Source organism: Medicago truncatula, chromosome 4, assembly GCF_003473485.1.
Source record: "Medicago truncatula cultivar Jemalong A17 chromosome 4, MtrunA17r5.0-ANR, whole genome shotgun sequence".
NCBI classification, from domain to species: Eukaryota; Viridiplantae; Streptophyta; class Magnoliopsida; order Fabales; family Fabaceae; genus Medicago; species Medicago truncatula.
The window spans coordinates 13,234,253-13,258,960 of NC_053045.1; the positions used below are offsets into that span (position 1 = coordinate 13,234,253).

Consider the following 24,708-nt stretch of genomic DNA (forward strand, 5'->3'; position numbering starts at 1 on the left):
CAACGAGAGCATGAGGTTCACAAGTTGAGACGACAAATAGTAAAAAAGAATGTTCAGATCCGAGCTCAGAGCACAAGGCTATCACAATTTATCAGCGCAGGGGAGCGTTGGGAGTTCTTCAAAGATGCACATTCAGATTCTGATGAATAGTCTACTTCAAAGAGCTTGAGAGTTCCCAGTTTTTCTTTTATTTTTGTTTTTAGCTTTAAGATTAGATATTTATCTTATTTTATTTTTGCAAAGTCTATCCCTTGGCTTCGTTGTTTAGAAAGGGAATTATCTCGTAGTATGTAAATTATTCAAATGGAACTCTCAACTATGATATTTACAAAAATATTTTCCATAAGTCCTTCGATAAAAAATACGTCTATATTTTTGCATAAACATCATGCATCATCCTGCATTTCATAGTCTCAAGTCAAAGTCTCACACAAAACTTTCTTTTCCAGAGAAAAGGGTCAACTCGTTTCAAAAGGTGGCCCCACGTATCATCTACAAGTCAACCCGTACTCACTACACTCGAGCAAACGTAAAGAAGAAGATGGATTATCTTGAGCAGGAAAATCGGGTACTTCGTGAAGAAATGACAGCCATGCAGACTAGGATGGACGAGATGGCTGAATTAATAAAAACAATGGCGGAAGCTCAGACTCAAGCCCAAGTACAGATTCAAGCACAAGCGCAAGCATTGGCACAAGCGCGAACTCAAGCTCAGGCCCTAACAGAGGCGCAGGCCCGATCACAAGCACCTCCTCCTCCTGTCAGAACTCAGGCCGAGGCATCTTCTTCTTGGACACTATGTGCTGACACTCCAATGCAGTCCGCTCCGCAACATTCCACGCCTTGGTTTCCACCTTTCACTGCTGGGGAGATATTTCGTCCTATCATTTGTGAAGCTCAGATGCCCACTCACCAGTACACGGCTCAAGTACCCCTACCTGCCATGAGGGTCACTCCCGCCACCATGACCTACTCAGCACCTGTGATACATACAATTCCGCAGACTGAAGAGCCTATCTTTCATTCAGGGAATGCAGAGGCTTACGAGGAAGTAAGCGACCTACGAGAGAAATATGATGAACTACGCCGAGACATGAAAGCTCTCCATGAAAAAGGGAAATTCGGGAAGACTGCGTACGATCTCTGTTTGGTACCAAGTGTGCAGGTACCTCACAAATTCAAGATTCCAGATTTCGAGAAATACAAAGGGAGTTCTTGTCCTGAGGAACATCTAAAAATGTATGTGAGAAGGATGCCTGCGTATGCCCAAGATGATCAGATTCTTATCTACTATTTCCAAGAAAGCTTGACCGGCCCTGCTTCAAAGTGGTACACAAACCTAGACAAAACAAGGGTTCAAACTTTCCGTGACCTTTGTGAAGCTTTTGTGGAACAGTACAGTTACAATGTAGACATGACTCCGGACCGAAGTGACCTCCAAGCCATGACTCAGGGGGATAAAGAGACGTTCAAAGAGTACGCCCAACGGTGGAGAGACACCGCTGCCCAAGTCAGCCCACGAATTGAGGAGAAAGAGATGACCAAGCTCTTCCTAAAAACTTTGAATCATTTTTATTACAAAAAGATGGTCGGGAGTACACCAAAGAGCTTCGCGGAGATGGTTGGTATGGGAGTACAGTTAGAAGAAGGAGTCCGAGAAGGACGCTTAGTAAAGAATACAACTCCTGCCAGTGGGACCAAGAAGACCGGGAACCATTTCCCGAGGAAGAAAGAACAAGAAGTCGGTATGGTGACTCATGGAAGGCCTCAACAAACTTATCCAGCCTATCAACACATTGCTGCCATCACACCCACCTCTCACCCTTTTCAACAAACAAATAACCATCCTCAAATACCACAATATCCTCAAATACCACAATACCCTCAAATACCACAATATCCTCAATTCCCACAAAATCCTTCACCACAAAATACTCAACAACAAAATTTCCAACAACAACCATACCAACAATACCCATACCAACAATACCCTCAACAAAATTTCCAACAACAACCTTATCAACAACGCCCACAACAACCTCGACCACCAAGAATGCCGATTAACCCAATACCAGTCACCTATGCAGAATTACTTCCCGGCTTACTCAAGAAAAACCTTGTCCAAACTAGAACAGCTCCTCCTATCCCAGAAAAACTACCATCTTGGTATAGACTTGACCAAACTTGTGACTTCCATGAAGGGGGCCGTGGCCATAACATTGAAACTTGTTATGCCTTTAAAAGCACAGTGCAGAGGTTGATCAATGATGGAAAAATAACTTTCACAGACTCGGCGCCAAATGTTCAAACAAACCCATTGCCGAATCATGGTGCCGCAACAGTCAACATGATCGAAGATTGCCAAAAGACTCGTCCCATTCTGAATGTCCAACATATCAGAACACCCTTGGTCCCGTTACATGCCAAGTTATGCAAAGTCGACCTTTTTGAGCATGATCATGATCTCTGTGAAATATGCCTTATGAACTCCGGAGGATGTCAGAAAGTAAGAAATGATATTCAAGGGCTTCTAGACCGAGGAGAGCTTGTGGTCGAAAGGAAGTGTGATGATGTGTGTGTAATAACTCCTGAGGGGCCTTTGGAGGTATTTTATGACAGTCGAAAGTCAACTATCACCCCTCTGGTGATCTGCTTACCGGGTCCACTGCCATATGCTTCTGAAAAAGGCCATTCCATACAAATACAATGCCACCATGATTGAAGAGGGTCGTGAGGTTCCAATACCGCCTCTGTCTAGTGTGGATAATATTGTTGAAGACAGTAGAGTTCTGAGAAATGGGCGTGTTGTTCCCATAGTGTTCCCAAAGAAGATTGATGCTACAATAAACAAGGAGGTTCGGACTAAAGATGCTGGTATCACCAAAGAAGTAGATCAACCCAATGGGGCTGGTACAAGTGCAGAGTTTGATGAGATTCTCAAGTTAATAAAGAAGAGCGAGTACAAGGTTGTTGACCAACTGATGCAGACTCCATCCAAAATATCCATAATGTCCTTATTACTAAATTCTGAGGCCCATAAAAATGCATTGATGAAGGTCTTAGAACAAGCTTTTGTGGATTATGATGTAACGGTGGGTCAGTTTGGCGGAATAGTAGGGAACATCACTGCATGCAACAACTTGAGTTTCAGTGATGAAGAGCTCCCAGCAGAAGGAAGGAACCATAATCGGGCGCTGCATATATCTGTGAACTGTAAAACCGATGCTTTGTCAAAAGTGCTGGTGGATACTGGATCATCTTTGAATGTGTTGTCCAAAACAACTTATACCCAACTCGCTTACCAAGACGCACCTTTGAGACGAAGTGGGGTAATGGTGAAAGCTTTTGATGGCTCGAGGAAGGATGTCCTTGGAGAGGTGGTTCTACCCATCACAGTTGGGCCACAAGTTTTCCAAGTTAATTTTCAAGTCATGGACATTCAAGCTTCGTATAGTTGCCTACTGGGTCGACCCTGGATTCACGAGGCAGGGGCTGTCACATCCACGCTGCATCAAAAGCTGAAGTTTGTGAAGAATGGGAAGCTAGTAACTGTAAACGGTGAAGACGCTTTATTGGTGAGTCATTTGTCATCTTTCTCTTTCATTGGGGCAGACGATGTCGAAGGGACACCTTTTCAAGGGTTTACTATAGAAGATAAGAATACCAAGAGGAATGAAGCCTCTATCTCGTCTCTGAAAGATGCTCAGAAGGTCATACAAGCAGGAGGGTCCACAAGCTGGGGAAAGCTGATAGAGCTTCCAGAAAACAAGCACCGAGAAGGTTTGGGTTTCTTCCCATCTACTGGTTTGTCCACAGCAAAGAAGGGCACTTTCCACAGTTCGGGCTTTATCCATGCAATCATTGAAGATGATCCTGAAAGTGTGCCACGAGGTTTTATAACGCCAGGAGTATCCAGCCACAATTGGGTTGCTGTAGATGTCCCTTTTGTTGCTCACTTGTCCAAGTAATGCATTTGTCTAGTTTATGCTTTTCTTTTCAAAAAAACATCCTTTCGCCCCGCCCCAAGCGAAAGTGAGCTTATCTAGGGCTTTTTATTTCAAGAAATTATCATCAATAAAATAAAAACGTCGTTTTTTTCCCGATGTTTTGTCTCATTTTCTTTTATGCTTTTCTGAAAAGTGGTAATACAAAAAACCCAACATGAATTTTCAAAAAAAATCTGCATGTATCTTCTTTCTAAAAATCATCCATCACATGTGCAGATTAGAAATCGACGAACCCGTTGAACAACATAACCCTATGATCTCTCCCAACTTTGAGTTCCCTGTGTATGAGGCGGAGGAAGAAGAGAATGAAGAGATCCCTGACGAAATCTCTCGACTACTCGAACAAGAGAGGAAGACCATTCAGCCTTATGGAGACGAACTAGAAGTGATTAACTTGGGCACCAAAGAAGACAAGAAAGAAATCAAGGTTGGGGCATCGCTCGGAACAAGTGTTAAAAAGCAAGTGATAGAGCTCCTCAAAGAGTATGTTGATGTGTTTGCCTGGTCCTACCAAGATATGCCGGGTCTAGACACTGATATTGTGGTACATCACCTACCTTTGAAACCTGAGTGTCCGCCAGTCAAACAAAAGTTGAGAAGAACACGTCCTGACATGGCTCTCAAAATCAAAGAAGAGGTACAGAAACAGATCGACGCTGGTTTCCTCATCACATCAAATTACCCCCAGTGGTTAGCTAACATAGTGCCTGTTCCAAAGAAAGATGGTAAGGTCAGAATGTGTGTTGACTACCGTGATTTGAACAAGGCTAGCCCGAAAGACGACTTTCCTTTACCTCATATTGACGTGTTGGTTGACAGTACTGCAAAGTCTAAAGTCTTCTCATTCATGGATGGATTCTCCGGATATAATCAAATCAAGATGGCACCCGAAGATAGAGAGAAAACATCATTTATTACACCTTGGGGCACTTTTTGTTACAAAGTAATGCCGTTCGGTTTAATCAATGCAGGAGCTACTTATCAGAGGGGTATGACTACTCTTTTCCACGATATGATACATAAAGAGATTGAGGTCTATGTGGATGATATGATAGTCAAGTCGATTACTGAAGAAGACCATGTCAAGTATCTACAGAAGATGTTCCAGCGCCTGAGGAAGTACAAACTTCGTCTAAATCCCAACAAATGCACTTTTGGTGTCAGATCCGGAAAGCTTCTAGGTTTCATTGTCAGCCAGAAAGGCATCGAAGTAGATCCTGACAAAGTCAAAGCCATCAGAGAGATGCCTGCTCCGAGAACAGAAAAAGAAGTAAGGGGTTTTCTTGGACGACTAAATTACATCTCCCGGTTCATTTCTCATATGACTGCAACTTGTGGGCCGATATTCAAACTACTCCGCAAAGAACAAGGTATTGTGTGGACCGAAGATTGCCAGAAGGCTTTTGACAGCATAAAGAAGTACTTGCTAGAACCACCGATTCTCATCCCTCCAGTTGAAGGAAGACCTTTGATCATGTACCTAACGGTGTTAGAAAATTCCATGGGTTGTGTGCTCGGACAACAAGATGAAACCGGAAGAAAAGAGCACGCCATTTATTATTTAAGCAAGAAGTTTACTGAATGTGAATCTCGATACTCCATGCTCGAGAAGACATGTTGTGCTCTAGCCTGGGCTGCCAAACGCCTCCGTCATTATATGATTAATCACGCTACTTGGCTAGTATCTAAAATGGATCCAATCAAGTACATATTTGAGAAGCCCGCTTTGACAGGAAGGATTGCACGATAGCAGATGCTATTATCTGAATATGATATCGAGTACCGTTCCCAGAAGGCAATTAAAGGCAGTATTCTTGCTGATCACTTGGCTCACCAACCACTTGAAGACTATCGACCTATCAAGTTTGACTTTCCTGATGAAGAGATTATGTATCTAAAGATGAAAGATTGTGACGAGCCCCTATTCGGAGAAGGTCCTGATCCAGATTCAGTGTGGGGTTTGATATTTGATGGGGCTGTCAATGTATACGGCAACGGCATAGGGGCAGTACTCCTTACTCCTAAAGGTGCTCACATCCCTTTCACAGCAAGACTCCGGTTTGACTGCACTAACAACATCGCTGAATATGAAGCCTGCATCATGGGTATTGAAGAAGCCATTGATCTGAGAATCAAGAACATCGAAATATATGGAGATTCAGCTCTTGTAATCAACCAGATCAAAGGAAAATGGGAAACTCTTCATGCAGGACTAATACCTTATCGAGACTATGCAAGACGTTTATTGACCTTCTTCAACAAAGTGGAATTACATCATATCCCTCGGGATGAGAATCAGATGGCTGATGCCTTGGCTACTTTGTCTTCAATGATCAATGTGAATCATCACAATGACGTGCCACTAATCAGTGTCAAATTCCTTGATAGACCCGCTTATGTGTTTGCCGCTGAAGCAGTTTTCGACGATAAACCTTGGTTTCATGATATTAAGGTGTTTCTCCAAACTCGAGAGTATCCTCCTGGAGCATCCAACAAAGATAAGAAGACTCTCAGAAGATTATCTAGTAATTTCTTCCTGAATGGGGATATCTTGTACAAAAGAAACTTTGACACGGTCTTGCTCAGATGTGTAGACAAATATGAAGCTGATTTATTGATACATGAAATACACGAAGGATCCTTCGGAATTCATCCTAATGGGCACACAATGGCTAAAAAGATATTGCGAGCAGGCTACTACTGGATGACAATGGAATCAGATTGCTACAAGCATACCAGAAAGTGTCACAAGTGTCAGATATACGCCGACAAGATTCATGTGCCGCCAACTACGCTCAATTTACTTTCCTCTCTGTGGCCTTTCTCTATGTGGGGCATTGACATGATCGGAAGGATTGAGCCCAAAGCTTCAAATGGACACCGTTTCATCTTAGTGGCTATTGACTACTTCACTAAGTGGGTCAAGGCCGCATCATATGCTAATGTGACCAAGCAAGTGGTGGTCAAATTCATCAAGAATCATATCATTTGTCGTTATGGCATCCCCAACCGGATCATCACCGACAACGGAACGAATCTAAACAACAAGATGATGAAAGAATTGTGTGATGATTTCAAGATCGAGCACCATAACTCTTCACCTTACAGACCTCAAATGAATGGTGCTGTCGAAGCTGCAAATAAGAATATAAAGAGGATTGTCCAGAAGATGGTGGTGACTTATAAAGATTGGCACGAAATGCTTCCCTTTGCATTACATGGATATCGTACTTCTGTACGCACGTCAACAGGGGCAACTCCCTTCTCCCTGGTATATGGCATGGAGGCAGTACTTCCTGTAGAAGTCGAAATTCCATCATTGAGAGTCCTAATGGAGGCTGACTTATCAGAAGCTGAATGGGTTCAGAATAGATACGACCAGTTGAATCTAATTGAAGAAAAGCGCATGACAGCCCTATGTCACGGACAATTATATCAAAAAAGGATGAAACAGGCCTTTGACAAGAAAGTTCGTCCCCGTGAGTTTAAAGAAGGTGATCTTGTGCTCAAAAAGATTTTCTCTTTCCAACCAGACTCCCGAGGCAAGTGGGCTCCTAATTATGAAGGTCCATATGTTGTTAAAAGAGCCTTCTCAGGTGGTGCCATGACTCTACAAACCATGGACGGTGAAGAACTTCCACGACCTGTGAACACAGATGCAGTCAAGAAATACTTTGTCTAAAAAATTTTAAAGAACAGCTCGGTAAGTCGAAAACCCGAAAAGGGCGGCTTAGGCAAAAATGAGCGTCTCGGTGGACTGAAAACCCGAAAGGGCGGTCCAGGCAAAAATTAGAGACAATAAACAGAGATCATCATCCTGATAGAGTGAAAACCCGAAAGGGCAGTCTATGCAAAAGTTAAGGATTAAAAGAAAAAGACAAAGTAACTGCATCCAGTCAGGCACAGATACACTTGGGGCATACCTGCTATCAAAAGTGTTCGAGCCGCAAGATAACGGGATTTCAAAGTCGTTAGAGAAAGATAGGGTTATGAAGTTCAACGTACCTTTCCATTTTAAATTACCATTTCTTTTCAAACTTTGTAAAGAACTCCATGAAGCCATGCCATTGGCATAGTGTCATTCGATTAATAAACTTTGAGCCTTTACCTCTCTTTTGACTCCTACTTGTTTTGTTTCTCGATTTTTTCCTCTTTTACTGATGATAATACTTTGAAATAGATTTCTAAAAAGTTATATAATAAAAAGCATAAACAAATAGATACAACTCGGCACTCGGGAGTAAAAAAGGCATATGTCAACTCAAGAGAGGTTAGATCCTGCTAAAAGCGTGGCTCAACACTAAGGGAAGTCTCTGAATAAACAAATACAAAATAAGCATCCCGGGGAACTAAGAGCCCGAAAAGGTGGTCCAAGTAAGGGTTAAGGACTTCTTCCAAAAAGGCATGACTGCCAAGGCATATCAATGGAGCGACACTCTGTGCCGGCTTGCAAACAGCGACCTCTTCTTCAAAATTTGTTCACAAAATGGTTGCGAAGAGTGTAGTACAAAAGTGCCAATCCATTTCCCACCTTACATACCATATTCTGCCTCATCGAGTTCTGTCTATCACCTACAAAAGACATGATCGTCAAAGTCACGTTCATACATACACACATGCATTCATCACATCAACGCCTCCATGCACTCATACAACCACAAGCTCATAACAATCATGCATTTACTAGTAATCATGTATTCGTGCGTACACAACATGCGCACGACATTAATTCATACATAAACTCATCAATCGTTTCGGCCATATCACTTCGGTCCAGTCTTAGTTTACCATTGCGTCAAGCCGCAAGTTTCTACGAGTAAAACATCTTCCATTTTATCTTCCATATTTCAAAGGTGTCATGCCCGGCGAAAAGCCGTGCTAAGTCATGTCACTAATCAATGCCAATTTCAACTTTAGTTTCGAAGTGTCATCCCCGGCGGAAAGCCGTACTAGTCACAACGCTAGTTAATCTCGATGTCAACTTCAAACTCCAGGTATCATCCCCAGCGTAGCTGTTCTAGAGATGTCACCAATCCAAACTTTTCAAGCGACCGATTCCAACAAACGAATAGCCTATGCCAGTTTTTTTTCCCTTTCGAGCAACCAGTTCCAACGAACGAACAACTCATGACAATCTTTTATCTTTATGCCCAGCGACCGATTCCAACAAACGAATAGCCTATGCCAATGTTTTTTACCTTCCGAGCAACTAGTTCCAACAAACGAACAACTCATGTCAATCTTTTATCTTTATGCTCAGCGACCAGTTCCAACCAACGAACAGCCTGTAACAAGTGGCCAATTTCAACCAACAAATAGCTTGTATCCTTCTATTATTTCATTTTCAAAACCAAGTCCACAAATGGACATTGAAGTCTGAACCATTGCACTTTTGTTTCGAGATGTCGAGACAATGAGGAACAACCATTTTCCCCAGTGAAACCAGATTCCCCAGTAAAGTCGGATCCCTTTCTTCGAAGAATATGGGTATCCTAGTGTCTTTTCATTCCAGTCGAGCCGTCATTGTCATCATGCATTCATAATTAAATCATGAGCATTCATAAACCTCTTAGGTCAAAAATTGGTGCACTTTTGTATTTAAGTCTCTTCGGCTCGTCGAGTCAAAGATTTTACCTTCGAGTCTCTGAGCGAAGAAACTTAAATAGGGGCATCTGTCATACCCCAAATTTTGACCTAAGGTCCCACTGACACACGTCCCCGAACTCGGACCAGACTCACATTTCAGTAAAAAATTCGGCAGGGAGGTATTTTGAAATACCTCATAAAGTTCCGAATCGGGCCCTCTTCTCTCAGTCTTTAATTATTTATTTCCATCTTTTAATTTAGAACTCTAATTTTAATTTTAGTCCAAGTTAGATTAAATTTCTTTTATTCCCATTTTAAATTTTTCTTGTTATTTAAAACCAAAAATGTAGATATTATCCTTTTAATTATTTTTTCTTTTTAAGTCCAAAAAGTCCAAAGTCCAAAAGTGTCCAGGTTCAGAATAACAGCATCACGCGTATGCTGTTCCAGTCCGAATCCAGTTCACACTTCCTCTGAAACAAATCCAGTACGCGTTTCCTTTCTTTCTCCATCCCAATCCAATTCCCAGCCTTATCTGCAAAAAACGGAACAGAAACAAGTCCCTTTTCTCCTCCACAAGCTACTGATTTTCTGCTCATTCTCAACAAACCCTAGCCCCAACCCAGTGCTATAAATAGAGACCTGCACAACACAAGAAAAACACGAAAAAAAAGCAGAGGACGGCATCGCACAACAAACACATACAGAGAAACACAGAAAAGCAACAGAAGCAGGAGCAATCGCAAGCGATAAACAACAACAACAAGATCCAAAGAAGAAGGCAGAACCGGCGCGCAACACAACACACACACGCACACACAGAGGCGCGCAACCCCAAACCGTCACAACAGCGACAATCACACCACGAACCGGGCACACACACAGACGGTAACGCACGCACAAAAGGGAATCGCAAGCCAGCACCATAACAAAACCGGATTCACAAAAAACAAAAAGAGGTAGTATTTTCTTTACCTTTAGATCTAGGTCTCTGTGTGTATGTTTTTGAACATCTAGGTTTAGAAGTGAACGGAGGGAGGGAAGTAGAAGAGAAAGAGCGAAAAAAAATAAAAAAAAGGGAGCTTTTTTAGCTCCGGCGCGGCGGCGCAGCCGCGATGGCTCGCCGGCCGCCCCACACACTCCGCCGGAGAAGAAGAGAGCTAGAGAGAGAAGGGGACGGAAGAGAGAGAAGGAGGGAGAAGAAATGAAGGAATTAGGGTTTACAACCCTTATATATCCCTAAACCGGGTCGACCCATGACCCGCGACCCGGTTCGTTTCCTTAAGCCCAATTCTTTTTTTCTGCTTTCTGCACACCCCTGTTTACCACTGCACCCCACCATGTGTTTGGACCTTTTTTTTATTCTTTTTTCGTATTTATTTATTTATCTTAGCATTTTAATTTTATTGCAGACCTTAGAATGTAAATAGGCTTTTTATGTAATAGTCATAGATTTTATATCTCTAACTTAGGGTAGCCGCGCTTTTATTCTTTATGCTCCGTTAGTTTATATATTTATTCAAAAATCACAAAAACATGCAAATAACCAAAAAACCAAAAAAAAACATTTTTCCATAATAAACCTTGATCCTAAATCAAGTGATCGTCCTTTTTTTTCATTTTATTTTTAATCAAATATCAATCAATTTAATCATACTTCGAGTTATCTCCTTTTTTTTAATAAAAAAATACAAACAAATTCTTATTTGCCACTTGGCTTTTATTTTTAAAACCTTTTTCAAAACTAATAAAAAACACAAAACCAATCAAACGTTGTTTTCTACCCCGAACTACGAGGTTTTGATCCTTCACGGGTACGTAGGCAGAGGACACTCGTCCTTCCAAACAATAAAAAATGTAGATAAATTAGGTCTCACTTTATTTTCTTTTTCATCACATTAATTCCTTCTTTTCAAAAGCAAGCAAGTTATAGCACATTGAATTAAATAAAACCAAGAGGTTCCCGTAGAGTACTGCGGACATAGAGGGTGCTAATACCTTCCCTTTATGTAACTAACCCCCGAACCCTAAATCTTTTCAAATAGGGGTAGTTTGAACTTTTTTCCCCTTCTCTTAATAAAATTAAATGTTCAGTCGTGAAATAATTAGTGAGTCAAAAGCTAATCAAATAGCCTTGATCTCCAAAAAATGACGCGACAAAGGTGAAAAGAGATCACGATGGACATTCATAGGTTGTTCATGACTTTTGATGATTTTTGTTTGTTTTGATTCTAAAGATTGAAGAAAGGAAGAAAATTAGGGTTTGTTGCTTTAATTGGTGCGGCTGCCAATGATTGGTGTGTCCGTGTGTGAACAGTGCAGCCTCCTCTCTCCAATGATTGGGAGTTTATTTATAGTGACAAATTAGGTTAAGACTAGTGACTGGATTGGACAAAAATACCCTCTCAAAGGGTGACACCAAGGCACTAAAGATATTTGGACAAAAAGTTTTAAAAACAAAGACTATTAATTAAATATTAAAAAGAACAAAAATGACTTTTAAAAAGCATAGAAAATGGATTAAAATAAAATAAAATGCTAATAAATAAAATAAAAGATGTAAAATTAAAGTAAAAGTAATAAAAAAATAAAACTAATAAAATAAAACATTTAAGATCGTCCCTTTCGGAAACCAAATGAGGTACTTCAAAGTAAACTCTTCGTCGAAATTTCGTCTGAAATAACGAAAATTTCTGGCTTTAAAAATACGAATAAAATGGGTAGAAATAGAGAAAAGTGGTCAAAATTTGGGGTATGACAACTGCATTAATTAAGTCTGGGCTAACAATGCTCCACCAAGATTTTTAAATGAAACAAAACCTGAAATTATCCTGTAACACTTCATCAATCTTGATCTCAAATCCTACAAATGTTCTTAAAAAAAAGTGTTTAATTTGAAGAAGTTTATAGGGAGAGAGGAGACTTTAGATATTTTTTTATAGTTTGATTCAATGAGTTTCCTAACTCACTCATCTCACTAACAGAGGTTGGATAAAAGAAATTGAATGTAAGCGAGCGAATTACATCAAAAAACTTATATTTTGTTATGAATACAAGTAAATAGAGATGATAATAATAGAGAGAAGGAGAAGAAGAGAGAATAGGAGCAGTATTCTTATTCACGGATCTCTCACTCACTGTTACAAATGAGTTCTATTTATAGGGAAATAGAGTAGCTTATGAACTAAGCCCAATAACCTATTAGTATGGCCCATAAACCTATTTGCTCTTTGGACATCCACTATTAATATTTATAACACTCCTCCTTGGATGTCCATTGAGGATATGCCTCATTAAGACTTTACTAAAATAAAAACCCAGTGGAAAAAAACTAGTGAAGGAAAAGAGTACTATATCCTTTTGAGTGTGAACTTCCTCGTTAAAAACCTTACCAGGAAAACTCAATGGGATAAACCCTATGTGAAGGGAAAAAGAGTGCAGAACACATTTATTCCCCCCCCCCCATAAAGACAAATATCTCTTAGACGACGAAGACCAATTTTTAGTACAAGTTTCTCAAAAACTTTACTTGGGAGTGACTTTGTAAAAACGTCTGCAAGATTATCACACGACCGAATTTGTTGAATGTTGATATCACCATCCTTCTGAAGATCATGAGTGAAAAGGAATTTTGGAGAAATGTGTTTTGTTCGGTCTTCTTTAATGTATCCTTCTTTCAACTGAGCGATGCATGCTGTATTATCTTCGTAAATTATTGTTGCATCCATTTTTCCGGAGGATAAACCACAATTCTTTTGGATGTGCTGAATCATGGATCTTAACGAAACACATTCTCTACTTGCCTCATCTAATGCTAAAAGTTCCGCATGATTTGACGATGTTGTTGTTATTGTCTGTTTCACAGATCTCCATGAAATTGTTGTATTTCCACTTGTAAACAAATAACCTGTTTGTGATCTCCCATGATGAGGATCTGATAAATAACCTGCATCTGCATAACCAATTAATTCTAGTTTGGGTACTTTAGGATAAAACAAACCCATATCCATTGTACCTCGAAGATAACGAAATACATGCTTGACCCCATTCCAATGTCTTTGTGTAGGTGAAGAACTGTATCTTGATAATAGGTTGACAGAAAATGATATATATGGACACGTATAATTAGCAAGGTACATTAGTGCTCCTATTGCACTAAGATATGGTACTTCAGGACCAAGTAGTTCTTCACCTTCTTCTCGAGGTCTGAAAGGATCTTTCTCCACGTCTAGTGATCTAACAACCATTGGAGTAGGCAATGGATGAGATTTGTCCATGTAGAAACGTTTTAACACTTTTGCTATGTAAGTTTCTTGATGCACAAAAATTCCATTATTTAAATGTTCGATTTGCAATCCGAGACAAAACTTTGTCTTTCCCAAATCTTTCATTTCGAATTCTTTCTTCAGGCAATCTATGGCTTTTGGAAGCTCTTCGGGAGTCCCAATTATGTTTATGTCATCAACATAGACAACAATTATAGCAAATTCATTTTCAGATCTTTTCATAAAAATACATGGACAAACAGAGTCATTTTTGTATCCCTCCTTTAGCAAATATTCACTTAGGCGATTATACCATATACGTCCAGATTGTTTTAGCCCATAGAGAGACTTATTTAATTTTATGGAGTAGTCTTTCCTAGATCCTGAACTATTTGTATCAGGCAAGTTAAATCCTTCAGGGATCTTCATGTAGATGTCACTATCAAGTGAACCATACAAGTAGGCAGTAACCACATCCATCATGTGCAAATTTAGCCCTTCATAAGCTATAAGACTAATTAAGTATCTAAAAGTAGTTGCATCAACTACAGGTGAATATGTCTCATTAAAGTCAATCCCAGGTCTTTGCGAAAATCCTTGAGCAACGAGTCTTGCTTTATATCTTGCAATTTCACCATTTTCATTATGTTTTCGCACAAACACCCATTTATACCCAACTGGTTTCACTCCTTTAGGTGTTCGGACGACAGGTCCAAAGACTTTTCTCTTGTTGAGCGAGTATAATTCTGCTTTAATTGCATCTTTCCATTTTGGCCAATTCTCGCTTTGTCTACAATCTTTAATAGACCTTGGTTCATGATCCTCGTTATCATTCATCACATTTAGCGCTATATTATATGCAAAAATATCGTCAACGTTGACTTCATGTCGGTTCCATTGTATTCCATTGGTGACATAATTTATGGAGATCTCTTGATTTTCATGTATTTCAGGTACCTGATTAGGTTCTTCTGGAACTGAAATATTGATTATGTCAGAAGGCTCTTTTACAGTTTCTATATCCTCGTTTGGACCATCTTTTCTTTTAGCTCCTTTTCTTGCTCGAGGATTTTTATCTCTGGAACCAACTGGTCTACCACGCTTCATGCGTGGTTGAGACTCGTTTGCAATATGAGATAGTCCAACAGGAACATCCATTTTTATTGGAGCATTAGCAGCTGGTATGTATGATTTAGTCACATTTTTTTGGATCAGTGAATGCATTTGGCAATTGGTTTGCTAAGCTTTGCAAATGAATTATCTTTTGAACTTCTAGTTCACATTGTTTAGTTTGAGGATCAAGATGAGACAATGAAAGTTCATTCCAACTGATTTCCTTTTTCAGCTGCATTTTCTCTCCCCCTAATGTTGGGAAATTTGATTCATCAAAGTGACAATCAGCAAACCTAGCTGTAAATAAATCTCCTGTTGTGGGCTCGAGATACTTTATAATTGATGGAGATTCATATCCAACGTATATTCCCAACCTTCTTTGAGGACCCATCTTAGTGCGTTGTGGTGGAGAAATTGGAACATACACCACACATCCAAAAATCATAGATGGGAAATATTAGGTTCTTGACCAAAAACCAATTTCAAAGGGGAAAAGTCATGATAACTTGTTGGCCTGATGCGAATCAATGTTGCAGCATGCAAAATTGCATGTCCCCAAGTGGAAATTGGGAGTTTGCTTCTCATGAGAAGTGGTCTTGCAATTAACTTTATACGCTTGATAAATGATTCTGCAAGTCCATTCTGTGTATGAACATGTGCTACAGGATGTTCAACATCAATTCCAATGGACATGCAATAGTCATTGAATGCTTGAGATGAAAACTCAGAAGCATTATCAAGACGTATTTTCTTTACAGGATAATCAGGGAAGTGAGCTCTTATTCGAATTAATTGAGCTATCATTCTTGCAAACGCCTGGTTGCGAGTTGACAATAAACAAACATGTGACCATCTAGTTGATGCATCGATTAAAACCATAAAATATCTAAATGGTCCACACGGTGGGTGTATTGGCCCACAAATATCACCATGTATACGTTCTAAAAAATTTAGAAATTCACTTCCAATTTTTGTTGGTGATGGTCGAGTTATTAACTTCCCTTGTGAACAAGAAGTGCATGAAAATTTATTAGATTGAAGAATCTCCCGGCTCTTCAATTGATGACCACATGAATTTTCAATTATTTTTTGCATCATTATAGATCCGGGATGGCCCAACCGTTCATGCCAAGCCACAAATTTATCATGATTTGTAAACTTCTGGTTTACAATTACATTTGCCTCAATTGTACTAATGTAAGCGTAGTACAATCCAAAGGAAAAAGTAGGTAGTTTTTCCAATACACATATTTTATCTAAGTCATGTTTTGTGATGCAAAGATATTCAACACTTACTTCGTTTCTTGTTTCGAGATGGTATCCATTTAGGCGAATATCTTTGAAACTTAATAAATTTCTATGAGACTTAGGTGAGTACAACGCATTCTTAATATATAATTTTGTCCCTCCACATAATGATATATTAGCTCTTCCGGAGCCTTCAATTATCTTTGTAGTACCAGATATGGTATTAACGGTCGATTCTCCTTTTAATAGGTAAGAAAAATATTTTTTATCTTTGAGAATGGTGTGGGTAGTTGCACTATCAGCGAGACACATTTCTCTATAGCTACTCATTCTTTTCAGTGATTAGAGCGTGCTGATAACGTGTTATGAATACAAGTAAATAGAGATGATAATAATAGAGAGAAGGAGAAGAAGAGAGAATATGAGCAGTATTCTTATTCACCGATCTCTCACTCACTGTTACAAATGAGTTCTATTTATAGGGAAATAGAGTAGCTTATGAACTAAGCCCAATAACCTATTAGTATGGCCCATAAACCTATTTGCTATTTGGACATCCACTATTAATATTTATAAGATATTTAATATAAAAAAAACTAAGAAAATGTCACAAAAAACTAACAAAATATTTGATTACAAAGTTTTCAGTTGTGAGATAACATACAATGGTTTCTATCATCACATTCACATTTGATTAGTGAAACCCCATAAATCAAATTGACATCACATCTTTATTAAAAATACATTTAACTCAAAATATTATAGCCAAAAACATTATCTTGATATCTTCATGAACTTAGCTCAGTTGATAAGGACAATGCATAATATATGCAAGGTTCGGATTTGAACCCCGCCGCAAAAAAAAAAAAAAAAAAAACATTATCTTGATGTTCATGTTTTTAACAAAATAATCTCGATTTTTTTTTGGTACAAGGGTAATCTCGATTTTTGAACAGCGGAATTAATTTTTGACAAGAAATTTCATATTCTTTTCATTTGAAATATCAAAACAAAAAAAAAAAAATATTTTTTTGAAGGATTTGAATTATCAAAATCAAAATAAAACCCCTAAAAAACCCTGACTACAAACCAACACAACAAAGTCTCCCCGAGTCACAAATTTCAGACCAGAGAGCAAACAAACTGGAAAAATGGCATTAGGGTTAAGAGCAATAAGCGGCGAGCCAGTAATCGACACAGAAAACGGCGAAGAATTGAAACGTGTCCTACCTGGTGTCGACATAGCCCTCGCTAATCTTCCTCGCGAATCCCCTGGAACTCTTTACATCACTACCAAGTAAGTGTAATTATGATTCATAATCACTTATAATAATCAGAATTATTTTTTCTGTTAATTATGTTGTTGTTTGTTTTACAGGCAAGTGATATGGGTTAGTGATGTGGATAAATCTAAAGGATACGCTGTTGATTTCTTGTCTATTTCTCTTCATGCTGTTTCTAGAGATCCTGAGGCTTACTCTGCTCCTTGTCTCTATACTCAGGTACTTACTTGTAACTTCTGATTGAAGATGTGTCCGGTGTCTGACAAGTGTTAGTGTCCGACACTGACATATATAATTAGATTCAAATTTCAATCAATTCATTTTTTCAAATTATTAGTGATGTCCACGTGTTAGTGTTGTTGTTTTAGTGTTCCATAAGTGTCTGACACGATATTGACATGTAATTAGATTCAGTTAATTCATTTTCTTAAATTATTTACCGATGTCGATGTGACAGTGTTGTTGGCCCGATGTATGTTAACATGACACTAACACCTGTGATTAGATTTGGTTAATTTATTTTCTCAAATTATTACTTGATGTGTTACTGTTGATGGTTCAGTATCCAGCGGCACAGGTGATTGGATTCAGTTTAATTCATTTTCTTAAATTATTACTGATGTTGATGTGTCTTTGTTGTTGGTCTAGTGTTCCATAAGTGTATGACACGATACTGAGCTGACATGTACTTAGATTCAGTTAATTCATTTTCTAAAATTATCACCGATGTTGATGCGATAGTGTTGTTGGCCTAGTGTATGTTAACATGACACTGACACATGTGATTAGATTCACCTAAATTTGTTTTTCTCAAATTGTTACTTGTGTCATTGTTGTTGTGTTATGTCTGGCTTATAACTGTGTTTTTATCATATATTTTTCGAGTGAATATACTTAGAAAATTAAAATTATCAGTTTGTTACTTATAAATATGAAATGTGGGTTAAATTAGTTTTAAAAATACCCAATGAACGTGGTTCAGTTGGTTTATAACTTCCGATTAACAGTGTGTCTGGAATGACATTGACACAAGTGATTAGACTCGGTTAATTCATTTTTTCAAATTTTGACTGGTGTCGATGTGTCAGTGTTGCTGTGTTCTGTCTAGCTTATAACTAAGCTTTTATCTTCTGTCAAAAAAATAATAGCAACTAAGCTTTTATCATATATTTTTAGAGTAAATGTGATTAGATAAAGATTGATCTCGACTAAAAACATGGAGATGTGTTTTGTGTTTGAGAAAATGAAAATTATCAAATTGTGTTACTTGAAAATGTTTAATGTAGGTTAAATTAGTCTAAAATGCCCAATGAGTGTGGTTCAGATGTTCTGTTGGTTAAGCAGTGTTGAATTTGTGGTGTGGAGATGACCCTGGTCCAGTGTCAAGCGTCTGGCACAACACTGACACATGTGATTAGATTCAGTTAAATCATGCTGTTGTGTCCGTGTGACCGTGTCTATCTTATAGCCAAACTTTTTTCATCTATTTTTAGTGTAAATACTCAAATTTAGCAATATGGAGACCTGTTTTGTGTTTGAATGAAAATTATTTAATTATCAATTCGTTACTTCAAAATATAAAATGTGGGTTAATAACAGTGTGTTGTGGGACACTAACACACGCACTGTGGTTAGATTCAATTGATTCATTTTCTCAAAGTATTACCGGTGTCGAGTGGCAGTGTTGTGTCTGTGTCTGTGTCAGTGCTTCATAGCTTATAAGCTATAACCATGTTTTCCCCCTCTATTTTTAGAGTAAATACTGAAATTGTTCTCAAGGGAAAATATGGATACTTGTTGTGTTTGAGAAAATGAAAATGATCAATTTGTTAATTTAAAATATGAAATATGGGTTAAATTTAAATACCCGATGGATTTGGTTCAGTTGTATAAGCAGTGTTTGTGGTGTGGAGTTGACCCTTGTTGATCTCAGTAAAACATACTTTGAGAGGGGCGGTGGGTTTTGATCTGCGACCTAAGCGCCTAAGATTTAGTCCCATAGCTGATCGAGAGTATCAAAGCTTGTGGGTTACTATGCAGTGTGGAGCCACTGAGGTGCAAGAAACCCTAATTTTTGTGGTTTCCTACTAAAGAGGTTCTCAACAAAATTAGGATCTATAAACCTTAATTTCAGTAATTTCCTACTAAAATTAGGATCTATATACCCTCATACTGAAAAAACAAGGTCATTGTCTTTCCCTTACATACTGAAAAATGAAAATTGTCCCTTTCTTGTTCTTGTTCATTTCATTTTTCTTTTCAAATATCTGATCATATAGATTAACTGAAGCCAATGATGATTACTTGTTATAGCAAGTGCCGTCTGAAAGAATAACCGTTTTTATACGGTGCCTGATGCAGAATACCAGACTGAGGATTCATTATTTTTTAATAAATTTTCTGCTTAAATATTTTTCACTATATACTGCAAAATGAAACTTGTACCTTTCTTCTTGTTCTTTTCATTTTTCTTCTTCTTTTCAAATATCTGATTATAGTGATTAACTGAAGCCAATGATGATTACTTGTTATAGCAAGTGCCGTCTGAAAGAATAACCATTTTTATACGGTGCCTGATGCACAATACCAGACTGAGGATTCATTCTTTTTTCTTTTACTTTTTTAATAAATTTTCTGCTTAAATATTTTTCATTTCATACTGCAAAATGAAAATTGTACCTTTCTTCTTGTTCTTTTCATTTTTTCCTTCTTTTCAATTATCTGATTATATAAATTTGCTGAAGCCAATGATGATTACTTGTTATAGCAAGTGCCGTCTGAAAGAAAAACCGTTCTTATATGGTGCCTGATGCACAATACTAGACTGAGGCTTCATTCTTTCTTTCTTTTTTTAATAATTTTTCTTAATTATTTTTCAAACAGATGGTACAATTTAATTTGTGATTCTTAATAATGTTAATGATACTTTGCACTTTATGATTGCCAATAGCGTCAATCTTGTCTAAAGCAAGCTCTGGGTTTATAAATCTTAGTTTTGTTGAGACCCCTCCCTAATTTCCGTGTTTATTGATCGTAAAATTAGATGCCAGAAACTTTATTTTCCTTTGTTTCCTAATAAAATAGTTAGTCATAAAATAAAATGTTTATAAATAGTATTAGGTGAATATTGTATGAAATATGGTTTATGATAGAACATTATGGCATAATTTGATCCATGTAGCCGATCCCAAATCGTAGGATAAGGCTTGGTTGTTGTTGTTGAACACTTCGGCACCCTGTAGTTTTGTTGGGAACGGTGTCCAACATCCAATCATTTTGTGCCTTGTCATTGTTTATATTTAATTATTTTGAAGTGAATTTTAATTTTGCTATATGGTACTGTACCCAAAAAATCTCCAGGGGACCAAGGAACTTTTATATTATTATCCTAAAAATACCCAATCTGACCTACATTTGAAATTTTAAGGATTATTTTAGAAATCAAATAGATGTATGTTTGTTGTCGGCATCAAACTATTTATTTAGCATTTACTTTTTCTGTACTAATTTTCTCATTCTTATTACTTGGTTTAGATTGAAACGGAGGCTGATGAGGATCTCAATTCCGACGACTCAGATTCAGAATCCAATCATGTTCTTGATTTATCAAATGTCAGAGAGATGAGGCTAATTCCATCTGATCCAACTCAGTGTATGATATTCTTATTCTTCTTCCAACAATCATGTACATTATGTTAGGTATCAGGATTGATAGGATAATAGTGTGTGTGTGTGTGTGTGTGTGTGTGTGTCTGTGGGTGTGTGATAAACTCCATTGGAGCAAGGTTTTATATTAAATAATACTAAAATGAGAGGATACAAGAATTATTTATACAAAAGAAACTAACATCATCTATGGTGGGGTTGGTGTGGTCTTGATTAAGTTTTGTGAGGTTTACCCCTCAGTTTTGGTGACTTTAAACAGTGTGCATTGTTGCTGTTTTATGATGTTCAATATGGCAGTAACAGCATCTGGTGTTGTAATGTATCTTATTCATTCGGAGTGGTATTGTTGAACTGGGGGTTGTACTACTTGTACCCAGTGTTGTCGATGGCAGAGAGCCAAACTCCCGCCATATCAGCCACCACGTGGCACTATCTTATTGGATTATGGTGGAAAATCCTGCCATATCGGCTGAAATTGACCATAGCGGAGAGCCCAAATCTTGCCACCGATAACCACCATGGCAGCGCCATGGTCAATATTTGACAATACTGCTTGTACCTGCTTTGGTTTAATTTATAAACACTATTTTTTGCCTTTATTTAAAAACACTAACAGCGACTAACAAGTAAACCACTAACTACTCAGAAATCCAACAGTGAAACAGAAAGCTTTTGCTGTACACATGATTTAGTAATTAGGTGACATGCTGTTTGCTAATTGCTGCTGACAATATGTTTTCTTGTTTTCCAGTGGATTCTCTGTTTCAAGTATTCTGTGAGTGTGCAGAGCTTAATCCAGATCCAAACAATGGTTAGTGTTATTTGTGTTTTCTCATAAGAATATGCTCTCTGTTTTTTCCTGTCTTTGTGAGTTACTTAAGTTGATTTTGTTATTTTAGAGGAGCCAGAAGAAGAACATAATTGGATTTTCAGTGCCGATCAGATGGAAGATGAAGAAGCAGGCAAGTGTAACAAGGCTTTAATCTTATATCCTAATCATTCGTTGGATTGTTTCTTTTAATGGTCTGTTTTTTTGTCACTATAGTATTGTTAAAATATATTCTTTTTTTCAGAGGATGAAGGTTATTTATCTCATAACCCTACCAATACTCTTGGTCATTCAAATGGACATCATGACCTTGCTCGTAACATCCTTGAGGTACGATGATCTAACTTGTAATTATATATCCAGTATCGATTTACTGACCCACCCAGATTTAATGTATTCATTGCCTATAGTAAATAAGAGCCATTAAATTAAAGATTGGATGACTCAAATTCCAACTGTGTTTTGAATCTGATCTGTTGAGGTCGAAATGTGACAATTCTAATATTTTTCTAATGGCCCTTTGCTGAATGCAATAAATGCAACATTCTTTGACTGCAACAAACCCGGATATATCTGGGTTGTCTGATGCTTTGACTTGACGTGCTTCCCATCCTTTTGGAACTTTGTGATGTGTAATTTTCTGCATATTCCTCGAGACAATCTTACTTTGAACATGTCTATCATTATGAAATGTCTACATTCCCTATGTGTTTACCTGATATATTTGTCTAACTAGTTTTTGTATGCTCTTTTTCATTTTGGTAGTTTTCATTTTCATGATTTTATTACATTTTTCTTGATCTGTTAACCCTACCAAAAGTCAACGTGATTAACTGCTCATTCATTAAGTTGTTATCGTACAAATGTAATCTCGAGAATGAGGGGAAACTCCATGCATGCTCTGTATAGAGTTTCTACAATTCATTTGGGTCAATTATCAGACCCATATCTTTTTGACAATATAATGCTTTGTTCATAAGATCAACTTTAGGATAATTTGAATGTCCTTTGATGGATCACAAACATACTAGTAGTGTGTAAGTCTATTTAATATGCTTATTCTTTTCCATTTTTATGTTCTATGATTAGGAAATGATGCATCTATGATTTCGGAAATCAATGTTCTATGATTAGGAAATGATGCATCTATGATTTCGGAAATCCCAAACTAGAATATTATTTTCTAAATTAATTAGTTAGTGGACAAAAATATTAAGGGAAAGATGGTGTTGTAAAGCACCTGACATGTTGAAGAAATATAGATTTACTGAAAATGATTAGAACACCAAAATAATATCTTAATGGCTGAAGCATATATTTTATCATGTCTATTTAATACATCCCTTTGTGATTTGTTGATCCACTTATTCGTGGTACTTGTAAAGCCAGTATGCAGTATTCTAACCACATATTTTCTTGTGACTTTTGAATTCATGACTTAAATTTACTTTACATTGTTTTACATTTGCTTATGTTGGATCTGCAACTTTTCACCCTTTATATGATCCTTTCTCTAAATCAATGGGAAAACTGTGTTTTTCCTATTTTTATGACTTTTACTTATTTAGTTAATTTGATGTGCTCTTTTTCATTTTTGTAGTATTACTTTTATAATTTTTTTTTTCATTTTTTCTTGATTTGTTGATCCTATTGAATTTGGCGAAATTTGTTTTTCCATGAATCCATCTATCCTGATTGTCATGGGTCATTAGGTATTCCAAGAATCTATTTAATTAATATATTTATTCTTTTAAATTTTTTTCACGCAATATTATTATCCGAGTTAACTAATTAGCGGAAAAAATATATGAAGGGAAAGATGGTGCTGTAAACAGCCTGCCATGTTGAAGAAATATAGATTTACTGAAAATGAGAAGAACACCAAAACAATATCTTAATGGTTGAATCATTTTTCCTTTTAATTTGTTGATGCTTGAACAACCAGTATGCAATATTCTTGTCATATATATTGTGAGTTTTGAATTCATGTCTTGAATGTACATTGCTTCACATTTGCTCATGTTGGATCGCCAACTTTCCACCCTATATATGATCATCTCTCATCTCTAAATCAACGGGAAAACTGTGATTTACCTGTTTGTATAATCTTTTCCCTTATGCTTGCTTATTTATTTTTTTGGTTTTATTGATTGCAGCTTGAAATCAATGATGAACGATTCGAGGATGCAGAAGAGGCTGAGCATGATGGAGATAATACCCATCATCATTGAGTGCATGCATTTATCTCAGAATAGCATACTCTAGGGTTGTCTAAAATTCATATCAGCTCTCTGTTCTGTAACTTTCGGATTTGTACATGTAAACTATTTGAACATCGACTAGATTCATGGTAGTTAAGTTTAGCCTTTCTCTTTTTCTTTTTTAATATAAGTAGAAGAAAGCAGCTGAATCTTTCGATTTTCTAGTTATTTTTATTGTAAAGAGAGAATGGTATGGGATGACCCATCTGTATGATACCACCAAGGATTTATCTTTTTTATTTTTAAGTTGCAAGATGAAATTGAAATGTTTAAGAAAAGGTGACTTGTTATTTGCTGCATGCTTTATATTCCTGGAAGTTGTGGCAAGAATTTGAAAATTTTAAATAGATTCTTGCACATGCAAAGTTTTCTTAAGCTTGTAAGACATCTCCAATGGAAGGTCTTAACCAGTTAAGACCCACTATCTATTAGGTACCCCATTGAGGAGAA

At 37.5% G+C, this 24,708-nt stretch overlaps 1 protein-coding gene and 1 pseudogene across 1 annotated transcript; both read left to right on the plus strand.

The window, feature by feature from the left end:
* Positions 1 to 388: 388 nt before the first annotated feature.
* On the plus strand, positions 389 to 9,019 carry LOC120579894 (uncharacterized; annotated as a pseudogene).
* Positions 9,020 to 17,291: 8,272 nt separating this feature from the next.
* LOC11433399 (chloride conductance regulatory protein ICln) lies at positions 17,292 to 24,536 on the plus strand. The gene is made up of 7 exons (XM_003605518.4): positions 17,292 to 17,516; positions 17,598 to 17,721; positions 21,037 to 21,154; positions 21,920 to 21,979; positions 22,068 to 22,130; positions 22,242 to 22,327; positions 24,154 to 24,536. Exons 1-7 carry the CDS (start codon positions 17,371 to 17,373, stop codon positions 24,226 to 24,228), a joined length of 672 nt encoding a protein of 223 aa, XP_003605566.1. The 5' UTR covers positions 17,292 to 17,370; the 3' UTR covers positions 24,229 to 24,536.
* The last annotated feature ends 172 nt before the right edge of the window (positions 24,537 to 24,708 follow it).